At 44.3% G+C, this 21,857-nt stretch overlaps 1 protein-coding gene across 3 annotated transcripts in view; it reads right to left on the bottom strand.

Moving 5' to 3' along the window:
• PINX1 (PIN2 (TERF1) interacting telomerase inhibitor 1) overlaps positions 1-5,985 on the bottom strand; it is a 63,172-nt gene extending 57,187 nt beyond the window's left edge. The window contains exon 1 of one of the 3 annotated variants that reach the window (XM_062638571.1): positions 5,878-5,985. In XM_062638571.1, coding sequence (XP_062494555.1) covers positions 5,878-5,896 — 19 coding nt within the window. In that variant the 5' untranslated portion in view covers positions 5,897-5,985. Of the gene's footprint in view, positions 1-4,054; positions 4,075-4,127; positions 4,306-5,877 lie in introns of those variants that run through there. The other 2 variants (XM_062638573.1, XM_062638572.1) reach the window with 2 other exon arrangements.
• Positions 5,986-21,857: the final 15,872 nt, after the last annotated feature.

The following is a 21,857-nucleotide window of genomic DNA, read 5'->3' as shown; positions in this document are numbered from 1 at the left end:
CACTTCAACTGTGCACCTAAACACAAGCAGGAAGATAACCTAAATAAACAGAACAAACAAAGAATGGGAGACAGGAAGATTACAAACTTCATTAAACACGATGGGAAACAGCAGATCAAAAATGACCGATTAACCCAAGGCCATACAAAGTCAGTGAGAAGCCAAGTCCACCGAGGTGCTTGCAACATAATCAGGAAGTCATCTTTCCCTAAAATGCAACAGTTAGGATTTGGGCCAGGGGAACAGACTATTACAGGAATGGCTGATTCATTTTTTGCCCAGTTTTGTTTTGTTCTTAAAGAACTAACAGAGTTAGAATACAAGACTGTGGCTTTTTTTAACATGCTGCTGAAGCTCTGAATCTCAAAATAGGTGCGGTATGACAGCCCCATAAAAAGTAATAGTCTGATAAGGTTTTCATAAAACCCCAACAGTCCATAAAAAAAGATTTTACAGTATGTTAAATGACTCAGTGCTGTGGGAGGAATTGACATAGCCTTCACTTGGTTCCCTTCTCTGCAGGAAAACAATTTGCTTCCAACAGGCAGCCTTCAGAGAAGCATCTACTACCTACCTGTGCTGCTAACAACAGCTGCTAAAATGCCACTGTGGACTGTGATTTTCAACGCCCAAGCAAATTAGGGTTCCCTGCTGCCCCACTGAGAAGAAAAACTGTGAAACTCACCAAGCTAGGAATCTGGGACAATGAACATGCTTTGTCATCTTCCCTGATACAAGATGCAAACAATCTCTAAGTACCCAGGTTTCCAGTTCTTTATTTGGGGGGGTTATTGGGAATTAAAATGTTATCAAGCTGGAAGCAAAAGCTAAATCCTAAAAAGACAGGGAACTTCTTGGCTGTTGCTTTTGTCTGTAGCTGACAGTGAGACAAACAGCATAAAAAGATGGAAAACGAAAACAAGCAATTTAATAGAGATTATGCTGCCCACCTGAGCAGCAGGCCCTCCTTTTCAATTATACATCTTAACTGATCCCTTTATTTAAAATCTCTCAATTAACATCAACTTTCCCTCACTCAGTCACCAAAAACTGTCCAATGCCTCTTTTTAAACCTAACTATAACAACACTGTAAGTATGCCCATATTCTACCGTGCTCTCTGCAGCTAGCTCCCCAGGTGGTGACTTTGCAAATACCAAGAAATCCAGTTCAACACAGTTCTTGCAGCTGTAAAGCCACTGCATGTATCTCAGGATTTGTCTATGCAGCAGAGGCAATCCATGTCAACTGAGTGTGAATTTAAATTAACTTCCAAATTGAATTGTTTGATGTAGTTCAACTAATCCACTTTAAAAGTTAATTTCTATTCTTTTTTTTCTGAATCCCTCTCCAACAAAGATATTTTACTCCCAGGAGGGCAATGGTAACGAAACACAAGGACACCTAATAGAGGTGTCTCAAGCTTTGAATTTTAAGAGACCTTCCCTCTCCCAGAACTTGCAGTCCAAGTATTTCAAACCTCTTCACTATCCCAATGGGATTAATCCTCACATTTCTCTCAGGTTAACACACTCTTATTTTCAAATATGGCAAGCTAGAGGCAGGAAAATAAAGTTGCTGATATCTTTAAAGTATTTAAGAGAGCTGGGAATGACCTGGACAGGCTGGAGAGTTGGGCAGGGAATAACTGGATGAAATATAACAAGGGAAAGTGTAGAGTCCTGCATCTGGGCAGGAACAACCCCAGGTTCCAGTATAGGTTGGGAAACGACCTGTTAGAGAGCAGTGTAGGGGAGAGGGACCTGGGGGTCCTAGTGGACGACAGGATGACCATGAGCCAACACTGTGCCCTTGTGGCTAAGAAGGCCAATGGCATCCTGGGGTGTATTAGAAGGGGGGTGGTTAGTAGGTCGAGAGAGGTCCTCCTTCCCCTCTACTCTGCCCTGGTGAGACCCCATCTGGAATATTGTGTCCAGTTCTGGGCCCCTCAGTTCAAGAAGGACAGGGAGCTGCTGGAGAGAGTCCAGCGAAGGGCAACAAAGATGATTAAGGGAGTGGAGCATCTCCCTTATGAGGAAAGACTCTGGGTCTCTATAAGAAGAGGAGACAGGGGTGACCTTATTAGTGTCTATAAATATATAAAGGGGGAGTGTCACGAGGATGGAGCCAGGCTCTACTCAGTGGCAAACAATGATAGGACAAGGGGTAATGGGTGCAAACTGGAACACAAGAGGTTCCACTTAAACTTGAGAAGAAACTTCTTCTCAGTGAGGGTGACGGAACACTGGAACAGGCTGCCCAGGGAGGTTGTGGAGTCTCCTTCCCTGGAGACATTCAAAACCCGTCTGGACACATTCCTGTGTAACATTATCTAGGTGTTCCTGCTCCGGCAGGGGGATTGAACTAGATGATCTTTTGAGGTCCCTTCCAATCTCTAGCATACTGTGATACTGTGATACTGTGATGACTTTATGCAACACACAGCAAAAAATCATCCCCCCTCTCCAAACAAACAACAAAAAAAGACTACTTAGTCAACAATTTATCAGAAATGTTTGTCCACTGATAAGAGCGAGAAAGGAAACACACTGTCTTCCAGCTAAAACACTCAGCTCAGAAGTTAACACCAATCATCAAGGCTGCTCATAGAATGAGGCTAGATACAGTAATGCAACTCTGAGCAAGCAGCACCATCCAGTGGAGAAAAGAATAATTTCTTTATATACTTCACTCTGACACCTTAACATCTGAAAAAGATCAATTACTAAACCCTTTTACCAAGGCTAATTCTGTGCCTAGGGCATACGTTTATCACTTCTGACAGTTCCCATCCGAATCCCTGCTGTGTGCCCACACATGGTGATAGTAAGCAAGTTAAGTTTCTCTGACGAACAGGAGAAAAACCACCCTGCCCACAGAGGAGATTTTATTTTTAATCAAAGATATGAAGCCCATCATTAATGTAAGCTCCTTTACTTTTTTCCTGAGAAGCACCAATAACATAGAGAGTTAATTAAAATTTATTAAAAGTTAAAAACGAATTAAAAGTGAAAATTAAAAGCTACCTCTTTGGCCACTTCTGCAATTAATATGATTTTTAAATTCAGATTACATAAGCATAAAATGACTGAGTTTGCCCTTTCTCTGTTTAGCACACACAATCACAAAAGTTGGAAGGAGCACTCAGGATCATCTACTTCAACCCCCTGCTTAAGCAGGTTGTCCAGGAATTTCCTGCGTTTTCAATTTGCATTTACTGCTTTTTGTCCTGTCCCTACATACTGCTGAGAAGTGTCCTTAAGTCACAGAATCACAGAATAGCTAGGGTTGGAAAGGACCTTAAGATCATCTAGTTCCAACCCCCCTGCCATGGGCAGGGACACCTTACGCTAAATCATATCACCCAAGGCCTCGTCCAAACTGGTCTTGAACACTGCCAGGGATGGAGCATTCACAACCTCCCTGGGCAACCTATTCCAATGCCTCACCACCCTAACAGGAAAGAATTTCTTCCTTATATCCAATCTAAACTTCCCCTGTTTAAGTTTGAACCCATTACCCCTTGTCCTATCACTACAGTCCCTAATGAAGAGTCCCTCTCCAGCATCCCTATAGGCCCCCTTCAGGTACTGGAAGGCTGCTATGAGGTCTCCACGCAGCCTTCTCTTCTCCAGGCTGAACAGCCCCAACTTTCTCAGCCTGTCTTCATACAGGAGGTGCTCCAGTCCCCTGATCATCCTTGTGGCCCTCCCTCTGGACTTGTTCCAACAGTTCCATGTCCTTTTTATGTTGAAGACACCAGAACCGCACACAATACTCCAGGTGAGGTCTCATGAGAGCAGAGTAGAGAGGCAGGATCACTTCCTCGGACCTGCTGGTCACGCTCCTTTTGATGCAGCCCAGGATACGGTTGGCTTTCTGGGCTGCAAGCGCACACTGCTGGCTCATGTTCATTTTCTCATCAACCAACACCGGCAAGTCTTTCTCTGTAGGGTTGCTCTGAATCTCTTCTCTGCCCAACTTGTAGCTCTGCCTGGAATGTCCCTGGAATGAATGTGCTTTCACAGCTGTGGTAAAACCAATTAACCACATACCTCACCCCCAATTTCTTTTAGGATGAATGAGATCATCAGAGCTTAATCCAGAACTAGGAATAAAACTGCAGACTTGCAACGTGCCTTCACAATTGTAACTGCAGCTGAAGGTGATGAACAAATGCAGACAACTATGCAAACATGGCTCTCAGCAACTAAATTTGTTTCTTATGGCAACTGATTTTAGAATTCACTATATACAGAAGCTGCCTTAACACACTGGCACAGGTTGCCCAGAAAAGCTGTGGCTGCCCCATCCCTGCACTGCTCAAGGCCTCCTTGGACAGGCTTGGAGCAACCTGGTCTAGTGGAAGGAGTCCCTGCCTGTGGCAAGTGGTTGGAACTGGATGCGTGTTAAGGTCCCTTCCAACCCAAACTATTCTACAATTACTGATATATGCAGTGCCCAATTAAAATAATTACCAAAATCTGAGAAAAAAAGAAAAGCAAAAAACCCCAAGATGTCACCAACAAGTTTACATCTAAAAAAATAATCAGCAAATTACATACGTAAATGCAGCTTTGCTTTCCTCAATTCATACCTGTATTTTCCACTGGAAACCTTATTTTCTAATTAGTCATTACACTTAAGAAGATCCATTGTACAGTTCAAATTAGTCCTACAGAATCAAATTCATTAGATCCTGTGCTTTCTCATTACGAGTGTCCTGATACCAGTAAGCTTACCAAAACACCTAAGGACATTAACAATACTCAGACAGAAGTGTATTAGTCCTGTCACATAAAAATTTACAGTTAAGAAGTTTACTCTTTCCACTCATATATAGCTTTACATTTACTAGAAAAGGCTGATTAACAGAAATGCATCTTTAATTCAGAAGAGAAGGCAACAGAAGTTTTTAGTTCACATTTGGGCCAGCTGAGACAGTTGTGTTTCCTGAATGAAAAGCTTTACCCAAGAAACAGTTATTGGACAGGATATTCATGCAATATTTTAATCAGTTCTTTCAGATATGGGGAGCCTAAGCCCTCAATTACTTCAGAGCTAAGAGTGAAGCTCTGATTCCAGTATGAGGAAAAAGTTAACCAAATTACCAGGCTGCATGTAACAATGCCGTCAAAAATGATTCACTCACCAACACCCTTATTGAAAAAGCATAACACAACCACATGACCTTATCCTGATATCTCCCTAATGAGTTCCATACATTTACTTGCCTTTTTTTAAGCACCTGCCTCAAATCCCATACATCCCACACTCACTTTTCCCAACTCAGCACTTAACTGACCTCTGAAGCTCCCTGTACACACAGCTCAAATTCTAACCCTGGGTGAGATCAAAAGACCCGTGCCTACATATACACACACAGTTCAGCTAGGCTCTCCTGCTGCCACACAACCCCAGTCCAGAGGCTTCGGCATACCTGCACTCTTAACACACCGCTGTACAGATAGTACCGAGACTCTGAAAGATCACAGAATCACGGAGTGGTTTGGGTTGGAAGGGACCTTAACGCGCATCCAGTTCCAACCCCTGCCACAGGCAGGGACACCTCCCACTAGAGCAGGTTGCTCCAAGCCCCGTCCAATCTGTCCTTGAACACTGCCAAAGATGGGGCAAATGCCGGCCCCGAAGCCATCCGACAGACATCCCCACCGGCGGGCCAGGAAGCGAGCGAGCCCCGCAAACCCGCACCCAGCCACCGCGGGCGCTCCGGGGACCCGCCCGCGCCCTCGGCAGGAACAGCGCGGCCCAGGCCCCATCCCCGAAGGGCCCAGGGCGGGCCCGAACCGCTCCCCGCACAACGGCCCTTGCCCCGCGCCCCGCCGCCGCAGCTCCCCCCCGCAGGAACACCACTCACGCTCCGCCAGCATCGCCATCTTGAGGACCTCCCTCCCTCACGGCGCGCAGCGAGGGAACACCACCGCTCCCCCGCCTGAAGAGGGGGCTTTTGTAACTTTGGGCGCAGAAAAGTCAGGCAAAAAAAATGCCTGACTAAAAACGTCTTGGACCAAGACACCGCAGCGGCTATCCGAGCGGAAATAGAGGGTGTAAATTACTAAACGTCTACTAAAAATATCGGAAGACACGTTGGGTTGTATGTAGGCTAGTCTCGCGCATTTCAGGGCGGATATTGGACAGTCAGGTTTGCGGGCAGCCGAAGAGCGCAGTCTCGCAGAGGAGGCGGGCCGCTCTCGGGGCAGCGCGGGGGGGTTCTGGGGGCGGGTTGGGGCTGCCCCGCACTGTTAGAGCCGATAAAGCCGGCGATAAAGCCAGTGCAAGCGGGTAGTGGGAGCTCTGAGAGGGCTTAGCCTTCCGATAGCGAGTTTCATGGTCTCTGCAGGTGGAGCCCTTTGTTGGGGGCTCTTGAGGGGGGGGGAAGGGGTTGAGCAGTGCTCGCTGTGTGCAGGTGTGTGGTTAGAAAGGACGGGGATGGGCACTGCGAATGCTCAACGGATGTCGTTGAGTCTTCCCAAATCCCCTCACGTGTTGGGGGGACCTTGGATGCCTTGTACAGCACCCTTTGCCTGTCGGCTTGTGATATAGTGGAACTTGTGATCGTGTCCCAGCACAGCTTTTGGTGTATAACGAGTCAAAAAAGGTTTTTTGTTAGCAGTAGCGTGAAGCCTCCTCAAGCAAGTTGTTCTCCTTTTCAAGGTTTTTAAAGATTCTGTGGTGCACCCAAATCTATAATGTCAGCTCATGTTTCTTGCCTTACCCACCTTATATGTGGAAGAAGGAAAAAAAAAAACCTCTTTCTGCTTCAAACTTTGTGCATTTAAAGACTGAACACAGTCCCTCAAGGTTTGCTTGGTGAATCAAACCATCACTATTTAGTGTTTTCTTACAGATCATGTTTCTGAGCCCTTGGTCATTTGTGTTTTCTCTTGTTTTGATTTGGGGGTTTTTAACCACTTTGAAGTTGTTTCTTCTTGTATTTGTCCAGTTCATAGGAACTGGATATAAACTGTTTAAAAAAAAAGAATGACATGTATGTTGCTGCTGAGTTCTTCGGAGCCTACAGCTGGAGCTGTAGGCTGCTTCCTCTGTCTCCTCTCTGGCTGTGTTTTGCATCTGAGTGTAATATTTTGTTCACTATTCTCCATATCCCTCTCAGAGAAGCACTATGTAGTGGGGTTGTGTATGTGAAGTGTGTTAATCCTGTGTTTTGCTCCTTACTTTATCAATACTTGCTTCTGTCTTTCCACTCAATTGTGTTGTTCTTAACTGCAGACCTTTGGGGTCTCTGCTGCCTCTTTCCCCATTGGGAGTCACCTGCAAGTATCATTAAGTGTTCTTAAGTCAGGTATTGATGGGAGTATTGAATGCTGCCAGGAACAGAACATGTTTCCCATCACTCTTCATCCATGTTCCATATGGAAGACAGCTGGATTACAGCTCCCCCAGTTCAGCTTTTCAAACTGCTTTGCTTCTGTGCTTTTTGATTTAGATTACGTTTCCCTATGTGCTTATGAGAACACGTGAAGGACAGTTTCTAAAGACTATAGACAAAGAAATGATAATCATCTCTTTGTAAGACCTGTCAGCAAAGTTAGACTGATACAATGGAACTTGTTCTTGGCGAATCTATAAGTTTATAAATAGCTTGATTTTTATTTTGTTTAATAGTTTATATTCAGTTCCTATTAAACTGGCTGCTCTGACTGCCCCACTTCCTCCTTTAAAGAAGGATTTCAGGCTGGTCCTCTTGTAGTCTTCTAAACCCACCTCTAGGCATCAGAAATTCTTAGTGTATTCTTAATTCTTTCATTAGAAATTCTTAGAAAGCATTCTCTACATGCGTTCGGGTCACATTCATCAGGCTTGATTGACATGAAAACCAATAAATACTTCCCAATCCTTTGCTATCTGGGAGGTCTGTTCCCTTTCCCTCTCTCATTAATTGTGTTAGCTGCTTGGTTGCACCTAGTCATTTAGTGAAGACTGAATGGATGAATCATGGCCTGCTTTCTCCACTGTGTAGTGTATCAGCCTTGCCATTGATCTTTGTCTTATGCTGTGATATATATATAAAGCTTTGCAGCTGTGGGTTTTACCTCATTCAGTGCCTTGACTTTGTTCATTCTGTCTTTTATGTTCATACTAGAAGTCTGTGTTCTGCATGAGATGGCCTTACATCTCATTCTTGTGTCTTTTTGCCTTGCAGCTGGGTGCTGCACTTAACTAGTGTTAGGTTAAGGAATGATCCTTAATTCATAAACCAGGCTTTTAAGAGACTGCCTGAAATTCTGTGAGCTTACTGAGGTCTACCTGAAATTCTGTCTTTTTTGTTCCTCTACTCTTCTGCCTTAGGAAGAGGAACTGTAAGTTGCATCTGGAAATAACCAGGATGTGGCAGCTTTCAAGCTTTAGCTTAGTGTTTTCCTGCAGGAGGAAATCCCTGAAGAACAGAATCAACCCTAGAAGAGCCTTCTTCCAGTTTTCTTTTTTCCTGTCCTAACAAAATTCCTATAGATCAGGGACCTGCTTGGACAGCCTAGCACAGGATCCATCTCACCTTCCTTACCCGCAGATATAATCATAGAATCCCAGGTTGGAAGGGACCTCAGGGATCATCTGCTCTAGCCTGCCTTGGCAAAGCATGACCTAGGCCATATGTCCCAGCAACCTGTCCAGCTGAATCTTAGATGTGTCCAGTGCTGAGGAGTCTACCACTTCCCTGGGGAGATTATTCCAGTGGCTGGTTGTTCTCAGGGTGAGAAATTTTCCTCTTGTGCCCAGTCAGAATCTCCCTATTAGTAACTTGTGCCCATCACCCCTTGTCTTTTCAATGTGACTCCTTGTAAAAAGGGACTCTCCATTTTCTTTGTAGCCATCCTCTAAGTACTGTAAGATGGGGATAAGACCTCCCCTGAGCCTTCTTTTCTCAAGGCTGAACAAGCCCATCTCTCTCAGCCTTTCCTCACATGTCTGCACCATGCTTGTATCATCCTAATGGCCCTTCTCTGGACCCTCTCTAGCCCATCCACATCTTTTTGTGTAAAGCAGGCCTGTAATTTGAATTACAGGCAGAAGACAGGTTAGAAGACAGATCATTATTTACATTCTTACAGATCATGTTTCTGAGCCCTTGGTCATTTCAGTTTTCTCTTGTTCTGATTTGGGGGTTTTTAACCACTTTTAAGTTGTCTTCTAACCAGAGGGAGTTTAGATACCCAGTTTAGTGTCTGGATAGCTCTAGGTAATCCCATCAGCCATGCTCTCTTCCTAAGGTAAGACAGGTGGGATGAACCCTCATGTAACCATCAGCTCTGCTCTGCGATTCTGGTAGTTCTCAGTCTGACCCCTTGTGCTTTCTAGTGCTGGCAGGTCACTCACCAGGATCCTCCTTCCATCACCACCCAGGGACTCTCAGCACTGGCCACTATTTGCTGTCATGTGTATCTGAAAAAAAGGTGATTTATTCTTCCCTTTGTCATCCTTCTACCTGTGTTTCCTGAAGAAAGTCCTCCTGGCAGTAATCGCCATTTCTGTGAATTATCCCTCCAAAGTCTCTATTACATCAACTAAAATTCTCACGTTATCCCATGCATTAAGTGTTTGAATGGTCACTTACTCATGTGAGCCATTTCACACTGGCTAGATTCCACTTCCAGTTTTGATTCTAGAGAGGCGTAAGTCTTCTAGCTGAGAACTGAGTGTAATATTTGATTGCTCCAATAGGTTGCAGCATTACACGCATTTGAATCAGCTTCACTGTGCTATAAAGACATCAATGAAGATTGGAAGTAATTTCTGTTAAAGGATGCCTTGAGGTTGAGGTTTGTTTCTTACTTGGTTTTGAAACTTAATATTCGAGTGCATCAGAGAAATTCTACTTCCAAAGCTGTCTTACTCCCCTGCTTGCAAAGAATCACAGCTCAAAATACAAATGGGATTATACCTGCATTAATTATTGCTAAGTGTATTTGCTTTACAGCAGGATTGAGATCAAGGTCCAAATTATTTGACATAGATGTAGATGCAGTTATTGCAAATTAGTAGTTTAAGGTGTCAGTCCTAAAAACATTTAAGAAAATGGATATGCACAGGGGCAGTAAAATTATGCATTATCATAGAATCACAGAATGGTTTGGGTTGGAAGGGACCTTAAAGCTCATCCAGTTCCAACCCCCTGCCACAGGCAGGGACACCTTTCACTAGACCAGGTTGCTCTGAGCCTCATCAAGCCTGGCCTCAAACACTTCCAGGGATGGAGAATATACACACAGAAGGGGAATGTTCCATTCAGGGTCAATTATTGTATTTCACAGTTACATATCTGAGTAAAAGCTGGTGTCACAGGAAACAAAAATACTTGTATATGTATATATGTATGTTTGTATATATATTTTCTTCAAAGAGAAAGAACAGCTGATAAGGGTGATTATAGCCCTCTAGGAAAATAGCCTGAAATCCTGTTTCCAGTGTGCTTGGAGTGTGTGAAATGTAGCTCTTGTCTGAAAAATAAAGGAATAAAGATGCCTGGTGGGCATTTTGTTCAAGAGTTCTCCAGTGATTCCTCCCAAGGGTCTTACTTGAAAAGAGGTGTTTCCCAACAGCCAGCACTGCAAAGATCATTTAGGGTTCAGAGATTTGAGCTGGGTATTTTCCTCCTGGCACATCATTATCGATCTCATGGTGGTTGCTGCCTGTGCTGTGCTGTCAGCATCAGCTCCAGAGTCCCCATAGGCTTTGGGAATTCCTTTGATGCCACTTGCAGGTTGAAGTGTCTGGGTCTCAGGAGGAGATCCAGCTAGGATGAACAGAGCCAACAATACAGAGAAACTGAAGTGGCAGGTAAATGGAAAAGGGTTGCAAGTGCGTCTGAGCCTGATACCCACCTTGCTAGCCCCATTCCATCCAGAGGAGACCCATGGAAGGTAGGAAGGAGAGAGTTAGATTTCTCATCTAGTGAGCAGCTCCTATGCCCTGAAGAAGGGCAGCCACGAGAACCACGGATGGGCTAATGCCTCTGAGAGCACTGCACCAGACTTCTGCTACCTGAGGACATGGGGGTGGGATCCATGATTCAACTCCCTTGGAGATGATGCCGAGACTGGTACTTGCTGGTAGGGTTAACACTAGGTTCCTGCAAGAGATGCCTAGATCTGAATACATTGCCCTGAGTTTAAATAGAGAAGAAACAGCATCAGTGAAATCACCCATTTTTTTTCTCTTATTCTTTGCCTTATTCAAATGTTCCATCAACAAGGGAATTGTGAGGAGGGAGAGAAGATGCGGCTAGGAAAAGAAAGAGAGGAGAAGTGGGAGAAAAAGGAGGAGAGAAGCAAGTAAAGAAATAGGATGCGAGTCCTGGCTGTGCAACAGGTCATTTGTGAGGCAAATCAGCCTCTGCTGTGGAATAAATGGCCTGAGGCCAGACTAGAAATGCTTATTGAGCGAGTCCTGGGAGAGGTGTGATGGAAGCACTAGGGACAAGGACTGCCTGGAGACCTTAAAACAAAAAGACAGGTTTGATTTAGGACAATGATTTGAGAGAACATGCGGATTAGAGGTGAGCTCTGGTATAAAGCTGTATTAGCTGAGCAGAGAAGCCGCCCATCAAGCGCCAGGCAGGGAGCAAGAGATTAACAACGTCTGACCCATGGAGCAAAAGATGTCAGAACAAGTGCCCACAGCCAGGAGATGAGGGGTTCAAAGAACAGCTACTGGGGCAGGCGAGGAGCAGAAAAGGGCTCAAGGCAAGGGGCTGATGTTCCTAGAAATGCTGCCAGCAAAGAGCTCAGCAGAGGTGTGCAGTGCCTGGCAGGGAACACTGGAGTGATAGTGGGCAAAAGAGGCAGCAGATAGAAATCCACAGAGTTTTCCTTCTATTCCATGAGAACAGTGCATTTTATTGCTACTACTATTGTTGTTATTTCATCAGCCTAGGATTTACAGAATGTGAGACTGAAGTATTGTTGTAAGCAAGTTATTATCCAGAGAGAGGAAACGGAGCGGACCAAAGAGCAGCAATGATTTGTGGAGAGGAAAACTGAGGCACAGACATGATGTGAAAGTCAGGGTGCTAGAATATTTCTTGTAGAGATGTATTTTAAAATATGAAGGAGTGCTAAATAGTTGGATGCTACTGAGAGATTGGACTCATGTCAATGGGCACAGAGGGGGTGGGGTTTTTGTTACGCTTGGTAGTTTGGTGATCGGATTTCCTGGCTGGGCTATGTTGAACCTGGGTTGGGAGCATCGATCTGAGCCGCAGCCATGGCTGCGTCAGGCCAGACACCAGAAGGTCCCAAATGGACCCATCCAAAGAGGGTCAGGAAGCTGAAGAGTTGGGGCCAGCAAGCCTCAAGGGCAAGCCACAGTGTAATCCATGGGTAGGGTGAAGATGAGGATCCCAAGGAAATGGACAGCATGTCAGGAACAGCCTTGTGCAGGTTGATTTAAGAGATATGGGAGGCAGGCAGACCTGAAAGGAGATTTTGGAGGGGGCTGGAAACCAAGACATGGAGCAGAACTACAAGATCTATAAACTGGCCAAGTGTCTTTGCACAGATGCACTCTCAGGAAACATCAGCTACAGATAAAATCGGCAAGCAAAGAGTGCAGCTGTCAGCAAACAGAGTATAAATATATAAACACACTGCAGGAGAGGTAAGAGGAAAATGGGCCAGTCTGGGCCAGTTCTTAATGTAGACAAGATGGTAACAAGCCCATAAAGAAGTGTTGTCAGGAGACATGTTTCTTGTTTAGTCTTCCCCCAGATCCTGGGCAAATACTCAGTGCAATTTAACAGTGTAGGTTTGAAGGTAAGAACAGAGAGCTGATGTGTCTGCTTGGAGGTTTGTAACTTGAGTAAAGCTCAGCTTGGAAATTTTGAGGAATGTCATGAAACAGTCTTTGAACCGCTAATCCTTATAGTGGGAGAAAGAGGACAGTGATGGAGTCAGTGTTGGAATCATGGATGAGTTGACTCCAGTCCCTGGGAAAACTGCAGGAGTTCTTAAATAATTGGTTCAATACTTGGCAACTGGAGAACAACGAAGTGATGAAAAAACACCTACATGACTCACTGGGCACAGTTCTCAACAAACCAACCTAATTTTTGTCTCTGACCAGGAAGCTGGCTTTGGTGAGTAAGGTATCAAGATTTGTCATCTAGCCAAGAGCCACAGACACATGGTCCACACCTCAGTGCTGAGGAACTTTGGGAATCTTCCACAGATGGCAGAGGACTGGAACTCCTCATGGTTCCCTGGCTCCATGGTGGAATGGGTCCAGGCTGAAGTCCCAGATGTATGACAGGGGACATGGAGCTGCTGACATCCTCCCACACCGAGGTTCTTTTTGGAATACATTATCTATGATGAAAGAGGATAATTACTCCCTGATGAAAAAGGCACAGCTGTAACACTATGTCCATATCTGGCCTCTGCACTTAGGAAATCAGGGATGAACCAGATACGAAGCAGAGAGGAGAGGGAGTGACATAATCAGATGATTAGATAAGACAGTTTGAGGAAGAGCTTGGAGGAACTGGAATTGTTTGGTCCAGAAACAAAAAGCATAAAGGAACTCCAGTGAAGGCTGCTAGGGATGAGTGTGAGCATTTGGTTTCTTTGTCCACTACCACCTGGAAAAGCAGAAACCAACATAATTTAGCATTTTGGAGAATATGCAGGGTACCAGAACATCTGGGACTGGCTTAAGGGTGGTGGGATTGTCTTTCTGATGGTCAAATTTGTCATGGATGGACTGTTTAACCTGACCACAGAACAGGGAAAGGAGCTAGGTGGCTTCCCAAAGGCTCCTCCAGTTCATCCAGTTCTCTGTATCTGTCACTTTATAATAAATCAAGGAAGCCGTCTCAGGACTCATCTTTCCTCAAGTCCAATGCAATGTCTTAACCACAAAACCAATCCTATGCTATTTACTCTTCTGTAAAGTGCAGTTTGCTTTCCTGTGAATTGAAGTGTCCCATTTAATCCTATGAAACCCTCACTTGCTTTGTTCAAACCGATACGGGAAAGGGAAATAAAAAAAGGATTTCCTGCAGATTCTCATTCAGATTTCAAAATTAATTCTCTTCCATCATTGTAGTGTTCATTTTTCTGACATGCAGCTAGGCAGCAAATTTCATTTACACAAGATATTTGTTGCCAGATAGGTTCAAGTGGAATTTACCACAAGTATGAGATAAGAAGCAAATGATACTTTTCTAGATACGAGAGTTGCTCCTCTGGTCAGGAAGCAAGAAAAGAAGTAGCTGAGCGCCACATAAGCAGTGTCAATGGCTGAGTTCAGCAGGACCCACAAAAAATATCCATGATGAAACTGCTGAAATAAGAAAGCATTCCTGACCCAGATAGCAAATACTTTTGGATTTGCAAATGGTTGCAAGGAAAGTTTGTCACTTCCCATGAGGAGGAGAAAATGTCAGGCCCAGTAGAGCGTATTTGATGTATTATTCATAAGAAATTATATGCTGAAGACTAGTCAAAATCCAGCAGCAGCAAACAGGGGTCAGTAAAAAAACAAATAGATCTGCAATAAACTGGTTTTAACTGTTTTAATGCATGCAATGTATAGCCCATTTTATTCATTAGCTCTGGTTGTCTTGGAAGTTCTTCTGGCAGGATCGAGGTTACTTCTGAAGATTTCAGAACCAGCATTGCTCACAGTCTCAGCAGGGTTCAGCTTTGTAAACACAGCAGATTAGGTTTAGGGCTTTTGAACAGAAATAAAGAGGGAAACCCACAAGGATGTTGCTCAGTTTTCAAAGTGTAGCTGCACTTTCAAGGCTGACCCAGTACTGTCATTTCAGGGCTGTTTGAGCAACCACTGGAAAATAAAAGAGCACTAAAAATAGCCAGCACAGGCTCATTAGCTCTTTAATTACACATTGGTTTTCCTTTCTTTCATCTACACTTGTAACTTTGTCCTGTGATCTCTGCTGACATTGACTGGGGAATGCCAGGAGCTGCCTTGGTCTCATGGACACTGCTATGATTCACTGCCAGTCCATCTTACTATCTGTCCCTTTTCCACAGGTTGTAAGAATGGGATTCCCCCATGAAGCCCATGATAACACAAGCATCAAGGAAAATATGGGGAAAACAGGGTGGGAAGTGACAGTAACAGCCTCTGAAGTGCTCAGAGCCTATTCCAGTACATGAAATACAGGTGCGTCTTCAGTAGGAGGCATGTGTTACACAAGCAACCATGAGGCCAACTAGATTGATATCCATAAAGTGTAGGTTACAGCAGTGCCCACATTACCAGGGAAGCTTTTGTCCCACTTGTCAGCATGGACCTTGGCCTGGTTTTGACCCAGACCAACAAACATTGATCTTCCTAAGCATAGTTCAGGAGTCAGCAGAGGTCAGGGATTATTCCCAAGAGCACAAACTTAGGGCAATGGTGTAAAAATTTGTCATGGATTCCATTGCCAACACAAGTCCTCTTGCGCTGAAAATCCCATCTCGCTCCTGGTGGGAAGCAGAGGAAGATGCCCCACAACAGCCAGAGTATGCTGCACTGAGTTACAAGAACCCCAGAAGAAATGGTTTCCCTGTATGCCTCCCCTTAGAAGAAGCCAGCCTCTCCTGGAACACAGCTTTTCTTGCCTTGACCTAGTTCCTCTGAAGCTAAAGGACTCCAGCACACATAGAAATCCCCTTTTGGGAGAGTAATCTTTAAGTCTCATTCTTCTGTCTTAGAGTCATAATGAGTGTGCACTCCAGCTGAGCAGCCTGATCTGGACAGGTTTATGAGCACAATCCTGAGTACAGTTTTAGACCAGGTCAGCTGGAAATGTCCCACATAATACTTGGACCTGGCTCAGGAGTTAGAGCAGACCATTCCCAATAGGTGATTCGGATGTGACCACCCTATTCTGGAGGATGAAGGAGTTTGGTAGCATGGACCTGGCCAGACAGTGCCTTAGAGCCAAGGATTGAGTCAGCATTTACCTCATGGTCACAAACAGATTTGATCTCCATGCAGTACCAACCTCTATCACCAGTACAGAGTCCTCATGAGCAAGTTTCTCTCCTAAGTGACATATCCTCGGTGCCCCCAGGCAAGAGTTACCATTGCATGATAGCCCTGCATCTGAAGGATGGCTTGCATAGCCACTTCATACTCAGGCTTTCTCTATGAATTGGTGGATCAAGGGGTTATCTGGGCTTGAACATGTGTTTGGGTTCAGCATGGGTATGGGAGAGGGGCTCAACAGGGGGCACAAACTGAAGCCAGAAAATGAGCAGAGAAGCCAAAGCACAGCTTAGCAGCAGCAGTAGATGCGTCCCTCCGTGTGTGTGATGGGTTTATGCACCATCCTGGGCAGGGGCGTGGAGGAGCAGGAGGGGACAAAGGAGGTGAATGAGGAAAACAGATGTTGAATTTGGGGGTCTGGTGGAGGAGACAGTCAATCCTTACGTACAGATTGAGTGAGTGGGGATGAGGAGGGACAGGACAGGTATGAGGCATTTGCTCCCTGTGTGAGTAGGCTCACCTGGGAGCCTCAATGCAGGAACCAAACCACTGCCAGAGGATGCAAACTGCTTCCCTTGCAGTGGTGCACACGGAAGACGTGGTGTGGTTTTGCCATCCCCTATCTGGGCAGTCCATAGGGAGGTCACATTTCCTGGAGCTGGCAGCAGACAATTAGATTTTCAGCTGCATGGTAGTTAGTCTAACCCTGGACCGTCCTTACCCCAGATCTCTCAGGCCACCTCATCCTGTGTTTCTACCCAGTGCCCATTTGGTTTTCCTGGAGCATTCCGCTAAAGGCATCCTCTTGCTCTTTTTTAAACAAACTCAGGGTTGCCAGGATCTGAAATGTTGCAGGTCTGCTTTTGGTTTTATAGGTTCTGTGTCCAGCATGGTGTGGAAAGGAAAGAATAAAAAGACACAGCACACTGCAAACATGTTATTAAAATGAACTGTTTATATTATCTCAGTTGAGTCAATACATTATAATGTATTAAAATGGAAAGGTACAAAATTGAAATAAATACTTTCTGACTCATGTATAAATCTTTTGTCAAGATGACATTTTGTTTGTTTTTTCATCAGTACATGTTTCAATAAAACATTTAAAATGACAAAGTATCATTTAAAACATGGTTCATGGAAGAAAAGGTTGAAATCAAACAACTTTTGGCTTGTTTTGGCATGAGATCTTGACACAATCTGGGTTCCCCAAAACCACGTAAATGGTGGTAAAATATAAATGCTCAAACTTATTTAAAAAAATAAACAGGCTTTACAAAACCCTCTGATCCTTGACTTAGCCACTTTTCTGTATAGTCTGCACTTACGATATATACATTCATTATTGTCCAAGGGAAGACAGCCACTGACGTTCATTTAAAGAGCTTGGTGGAGAGGCCTAACAAACATTATGCAGCTGACTACAATGAACACGGTTTAAAAAAATTCCCGACAGTGCAAAAAACAGCTCAGAAATCAAAGCACACAAATGGGACAAGGAAGAGGCAAGTGCACAAGCCCAGATCTGATGCAAAGCTCTTGGCATGTTGGCCAGGTCTACTGAAACAGCTTTTGCCAGGGTAAGCCAAGCTGGTCTGCTCCTCCTGCAAAGGTCTTGCAGATCAGCCTGTTTGCTGACACAGGCCATTCCAGGCTCTCCTGCAGCTCCCAGGGGTATTCATATTCCTGGGAAAATCACTCCTTGGCACATAGGAACCTTCTGCAGAGAATCTCGTTTGTGGTGAAGGCAAGAGCTGTGCTAAGCAGAATATACTGGTGTAAACCTGGCCTGGGAGAGGGGGGTGATGTCTAGGCAAGAACTTGCAGAGTGGGAAGGAAGGAGGGTGCAGTGTGAATGTGTGTTTGGGACCTTCGACAAGAGGCAGTGGGGAATTCACTCACAGACAGCGGGTTTTATCAGGATCACGGAGCAGGCTGGTTCATGTGCTTTAGTCTCACGATGTGCTTGCTTTAGTCTCACCATGTGCTTGCTTTAGTCTCACCATGTGCTTTAGTCTCACCAGTGTGCTTATTTCTTTGTCACTGTAGCCATGGGCTGTTATGGTCCCTCTAACCTCTACCATGTGCTTATCGTTCTGGTGCAATGGAGAGGATGCTGCTTGGGGCATGATGGGGAGAGCATAGAATCGTATCATAGAATCATAGAATGGTGGACATCCTTGTTGGAAAATGGTGACTTCTTCAGAATTTCACTATTCCAGGAACTTTGCAAGATTCAACCAAAAATGGGAAAAAAACACAGTTATATTAAAAATATTATTAAAGAGAATCTTCCTGCCAACCTCTAGATAAAATTTCTTAATGCCTGGTAAAGGTCTGGGTTGTATTGCTGCAAACAAACTGCATAAACTGAAGAGTGGATTTTCTTTCTTTGTTTATAAGGTGGTAGAAGATTTTACCTCTTTAGAAAGGAAGTACAGCCCCATCCTGGCTTGGCTGGAGGCAGGACTTGAGCCAGTGCTGCCTGTGCTCTTCTTGGTGCTCTGCAGGCTGATGGGGATTTAACTCCTCTTGGATTCCTGGTTATTCCCATCCCATGAGGGAGGATCTCATGGCACAAAATGTTTGCAATGTGCTGAACACTGCTGCAGATGCAGGCTCCCTATCAAAGGCAATCCCATTGCAAAGAGAACCCTGTAAGTTTTGGGATGTGTAAGCACGAGGGTCAAGGGATGTGAAGGGTATTGTTTGGAAAAACAGCTTTCCCTTGCCCCCCAAAAAAGCCAGAGTGTCACAGTTAGAACTTGGAAAATGCCAGCTTCAGGAAGTTTCCTGTTGAAAAATACCACAGGCATGGGGAAATGAAGGACGTGATGTGAGGCTCTCGATGTCTTTTCAGTCATTTTTTTTTCCATTTGAGAACAATTTCTTTCAATTTACATTTCAAAATGCAGGGTAATTTAATATATATATAAAAAAAAAGGAGGCTGCAAACAGGGAAAGATCAAAACAATCTCCCTCCAAGATACCAGAACTGGTTTTGTTGGCATATGCATTGTTTTGCATATTTTTGTTTCATGTTTGCTGTTAGCCTTGAGGTTTCCATGCAGGCTGGAAAAACAAATTCACAAAAATTCTTAAGGGATGGAATAGTTCTTTCCTTGTGCAGAAAACTTGATTCACTGTATCTAAATCTCTCCCCTTCTTTGTTTTTGAGTTTGTGACTCAGTTTTCAGAGGCAAATGAAGCAGAAGTTCTCTGAGTTCTGCTTGCCAGTGAGTAGGACCCACTTAAGCTGCTCCAAGAATTTCCATGTACAATTGTGGGTGAAAGAAGTTAATTCATCTTACTGTTTTCCGTTAACCAAATCCATGTGGTACACGAGAAGGGTCTTTTGTGGTCTCCATTTCCACTTCTGGGAGTATAATTTTCACTTTTTGGTGTTTTTGCTTTCAAAAGAGGACCTCAATGAAGGTCCTTAGGTGACTGACTTTCTTGAAGGAAGTAGCAGAAATTCCTGCGCTTGGACAGAATGTTTTTCATTCTGTTAACCATTCATTCTGGTTAAGATGAAGCTTGGGATAAAATAGCACCCTTTGCTGACTGTGGGGTAGGCTATGTTTTCCTCCTCCAGTGCCAGTTACTAGGATTCATGTCATAAATCATGTCTGCTAGGGCCCGAATCCACTGACGGAAGTGTGTATGGTCAAGGAGAACCTGTCTCTGTGTATTTAGGTGCTAAACTCCTAGCAAAGTGGATAAATGATTTAAAAATTACTTTTCTTTGCATATCCTCTCAAATAGCAACCAGCAAACATTTCCTTTGGTGTTCCCGTAGGACAGCCTGGACTATGTCACAGAAAGCACTGGCATCTCATACATAGCCAAAATGTGCGCGTGCATAGTTCTCCAGTGAGATTTCCCCATCCAAAGACTGACAGTTCATGATGGCAAAGAGACTGATTAAGTGGTTGTTGGAGACTTGGGACAGTAGGGCAAAACCCCCTTTCTCCATGGTTGTGTTTGTAATTTCATCTATCTCAGGAGTAAGAGCAGAATTTCCCATATCTGATGTCCTCCACATGTCATATCCAGCCTTTCCTCCCTAAACCTTGTCATCCAATGAAAGCAATGAATAAAATTCATTGACTTCTGCCAACACTGATGTCTCAAGAAGGAGCTTGTACAGGGAATGCTGATGAGCTAATCCACGAATGGTGGGCATTTCTACCCCACCTTCCAGACAAAGGTCTCAGTAACAGAGCCTCACAACACCCCTGTGAGGTAGATATTATTATACCTGGGTGAGTAAACTGAGGCACGCATAGATGAAGCAGAGAGCAAGTGCAAGGAAAAGCTACAATGAGGATCCAGGGATCCTTGATGCCAGCGTGTTGCTCTGAATAGCATTTCCTCTCTGAAGAAGAAGACAGGTGGCTGTTTGCTGGAAGGTGGGAGAGACAGACCAGTGAGCTCCTGGGACGGCATATCAACATTTATTTTCCTGGTTGAAATCCAGGGTTCAGCTTGTTAAAGGTCAAAAAGGGACACTGGGCATAACACCTATTAAAGACATAATCCAGAAGAGGTAAGAAACCAAACTGGGAGGGGGACATGAACAATAGCACAACTAAAAGATAGTTTCAAAGGGACATATGCGGGCTTTTCACAATAACACCCTCAACTGAACTTGAAACTATGATGGAAACACCAAAGGGATTTGCTTTCACACATCCAGTCACTTCCAGTGATCATCCCACAAGAAAGAAAAAGGGTGGGAAGGAAGGAAGCAAAGAAGGAAAGGGAGAAAGACAAAGAAGGAGAATGTGAGAGAGAAAGAGACTGAGAGGAGAAAGAGATAAATGTAAAGAAAGAGAGGCAAACTGAGGGAAGGAATGGTGGAAGGGTGGAAGGATGGAAGGAAGGAAGGGTGAAAAGAAGGAAAGAAGGAACGAAAAATTAAGATAAAGAAAAGGAAGGAAAGAGAAAATAAAGAAAGAAAAGACATATATAAAGCCAAACAGTGTTCCCTGTTTGCAATCTGTTCCTGATGGGACAGAGGCAAAGGGAATATTTTCCCTTCCAACATTCTGCAAAGTGCTACTAGGCAGAGAAAATACAGGGCAGACTGTCCCATGCAGAAGGTTTTGGGAGATAGCACCTGGTGCATTGTCTGCTACAATAAGTTGGTTATTCTTTATTGCGTTGGAAATAAAACAGTCATGTAAAGTCCTGCATAAATCCACAGTTCTGTCTTGCAGAATCTCAGCCTCACCTTTACTTTGCTGAATGTTTTCAGGGTTTAGAGTTTGAGGCTTTTTATTTTATTTGGTTTCAAGGATGGAAATTAAAGCTGGTCATGGGATGTGTTCTTCTTAGGGGCAGGAAGGGGAAAGTCTGTCTATACAGAGAGATTGTAGTGATGATGTGGTTAGAGGGTGAGCAAAGCAGTGTGCCGAGATTGTAATCCAGTGTAATGTTTTTTATGAGGATTTTTACCTAACCCCAGAACATGCTCCCATTGAGCAAATCAGAGCTTGGTGGACAACTAGAAGATGAACATCTTTCTGGCAGCTGGAAGAGACTTGTGCTATGCTGTTGGCTGGTGCATAGCTCCAGTTATTTCTGTGGGACTCTGGTAATTTACATCAGATATATGGTTAATTGCTCAAATGAAAACATTTTCATGCTGGCTTTGAGACAGGTGAGGAGGACTGTCCATTGGAGGCTGACTCTCTGCAGGATGCTGTGCTAAAAGCCGGCTTCCTCTTGATGCATATGGGGCCACAAAGAAGCAGATAGACCAAGGACATGAGCACACATCCAGACTGCATCTGTCAAAGAATAAGCTCTTTTCTAATAGGGCACAGCTCCTTCTCCCAGACATATTGGAGATACAGGAGGCCGACCTTGCAGAAG

The sequence above is a fragment of the Pezoporus occidentalis genome, unplaced genomic scaffold, assembly GCF_034315485.1.
Source record: "Pezoporus occidentalis ecotype Australia unplaced genomic scaffold, CSIRO_AGI_Poc_V1 ctg57, whole genome shotgun sequence".
NCBI classification, from domain to species: Eukaryota; Metazoa; Chordata; class Aves; order Psittaciformes; family Psittacidae; genus Pezoporus; species Pezoporus occidentalis.
Note: the sequence above shows the minus strand (reverse complement) of the source record. Positions and strands in the feature narration are given on the sequence as shown.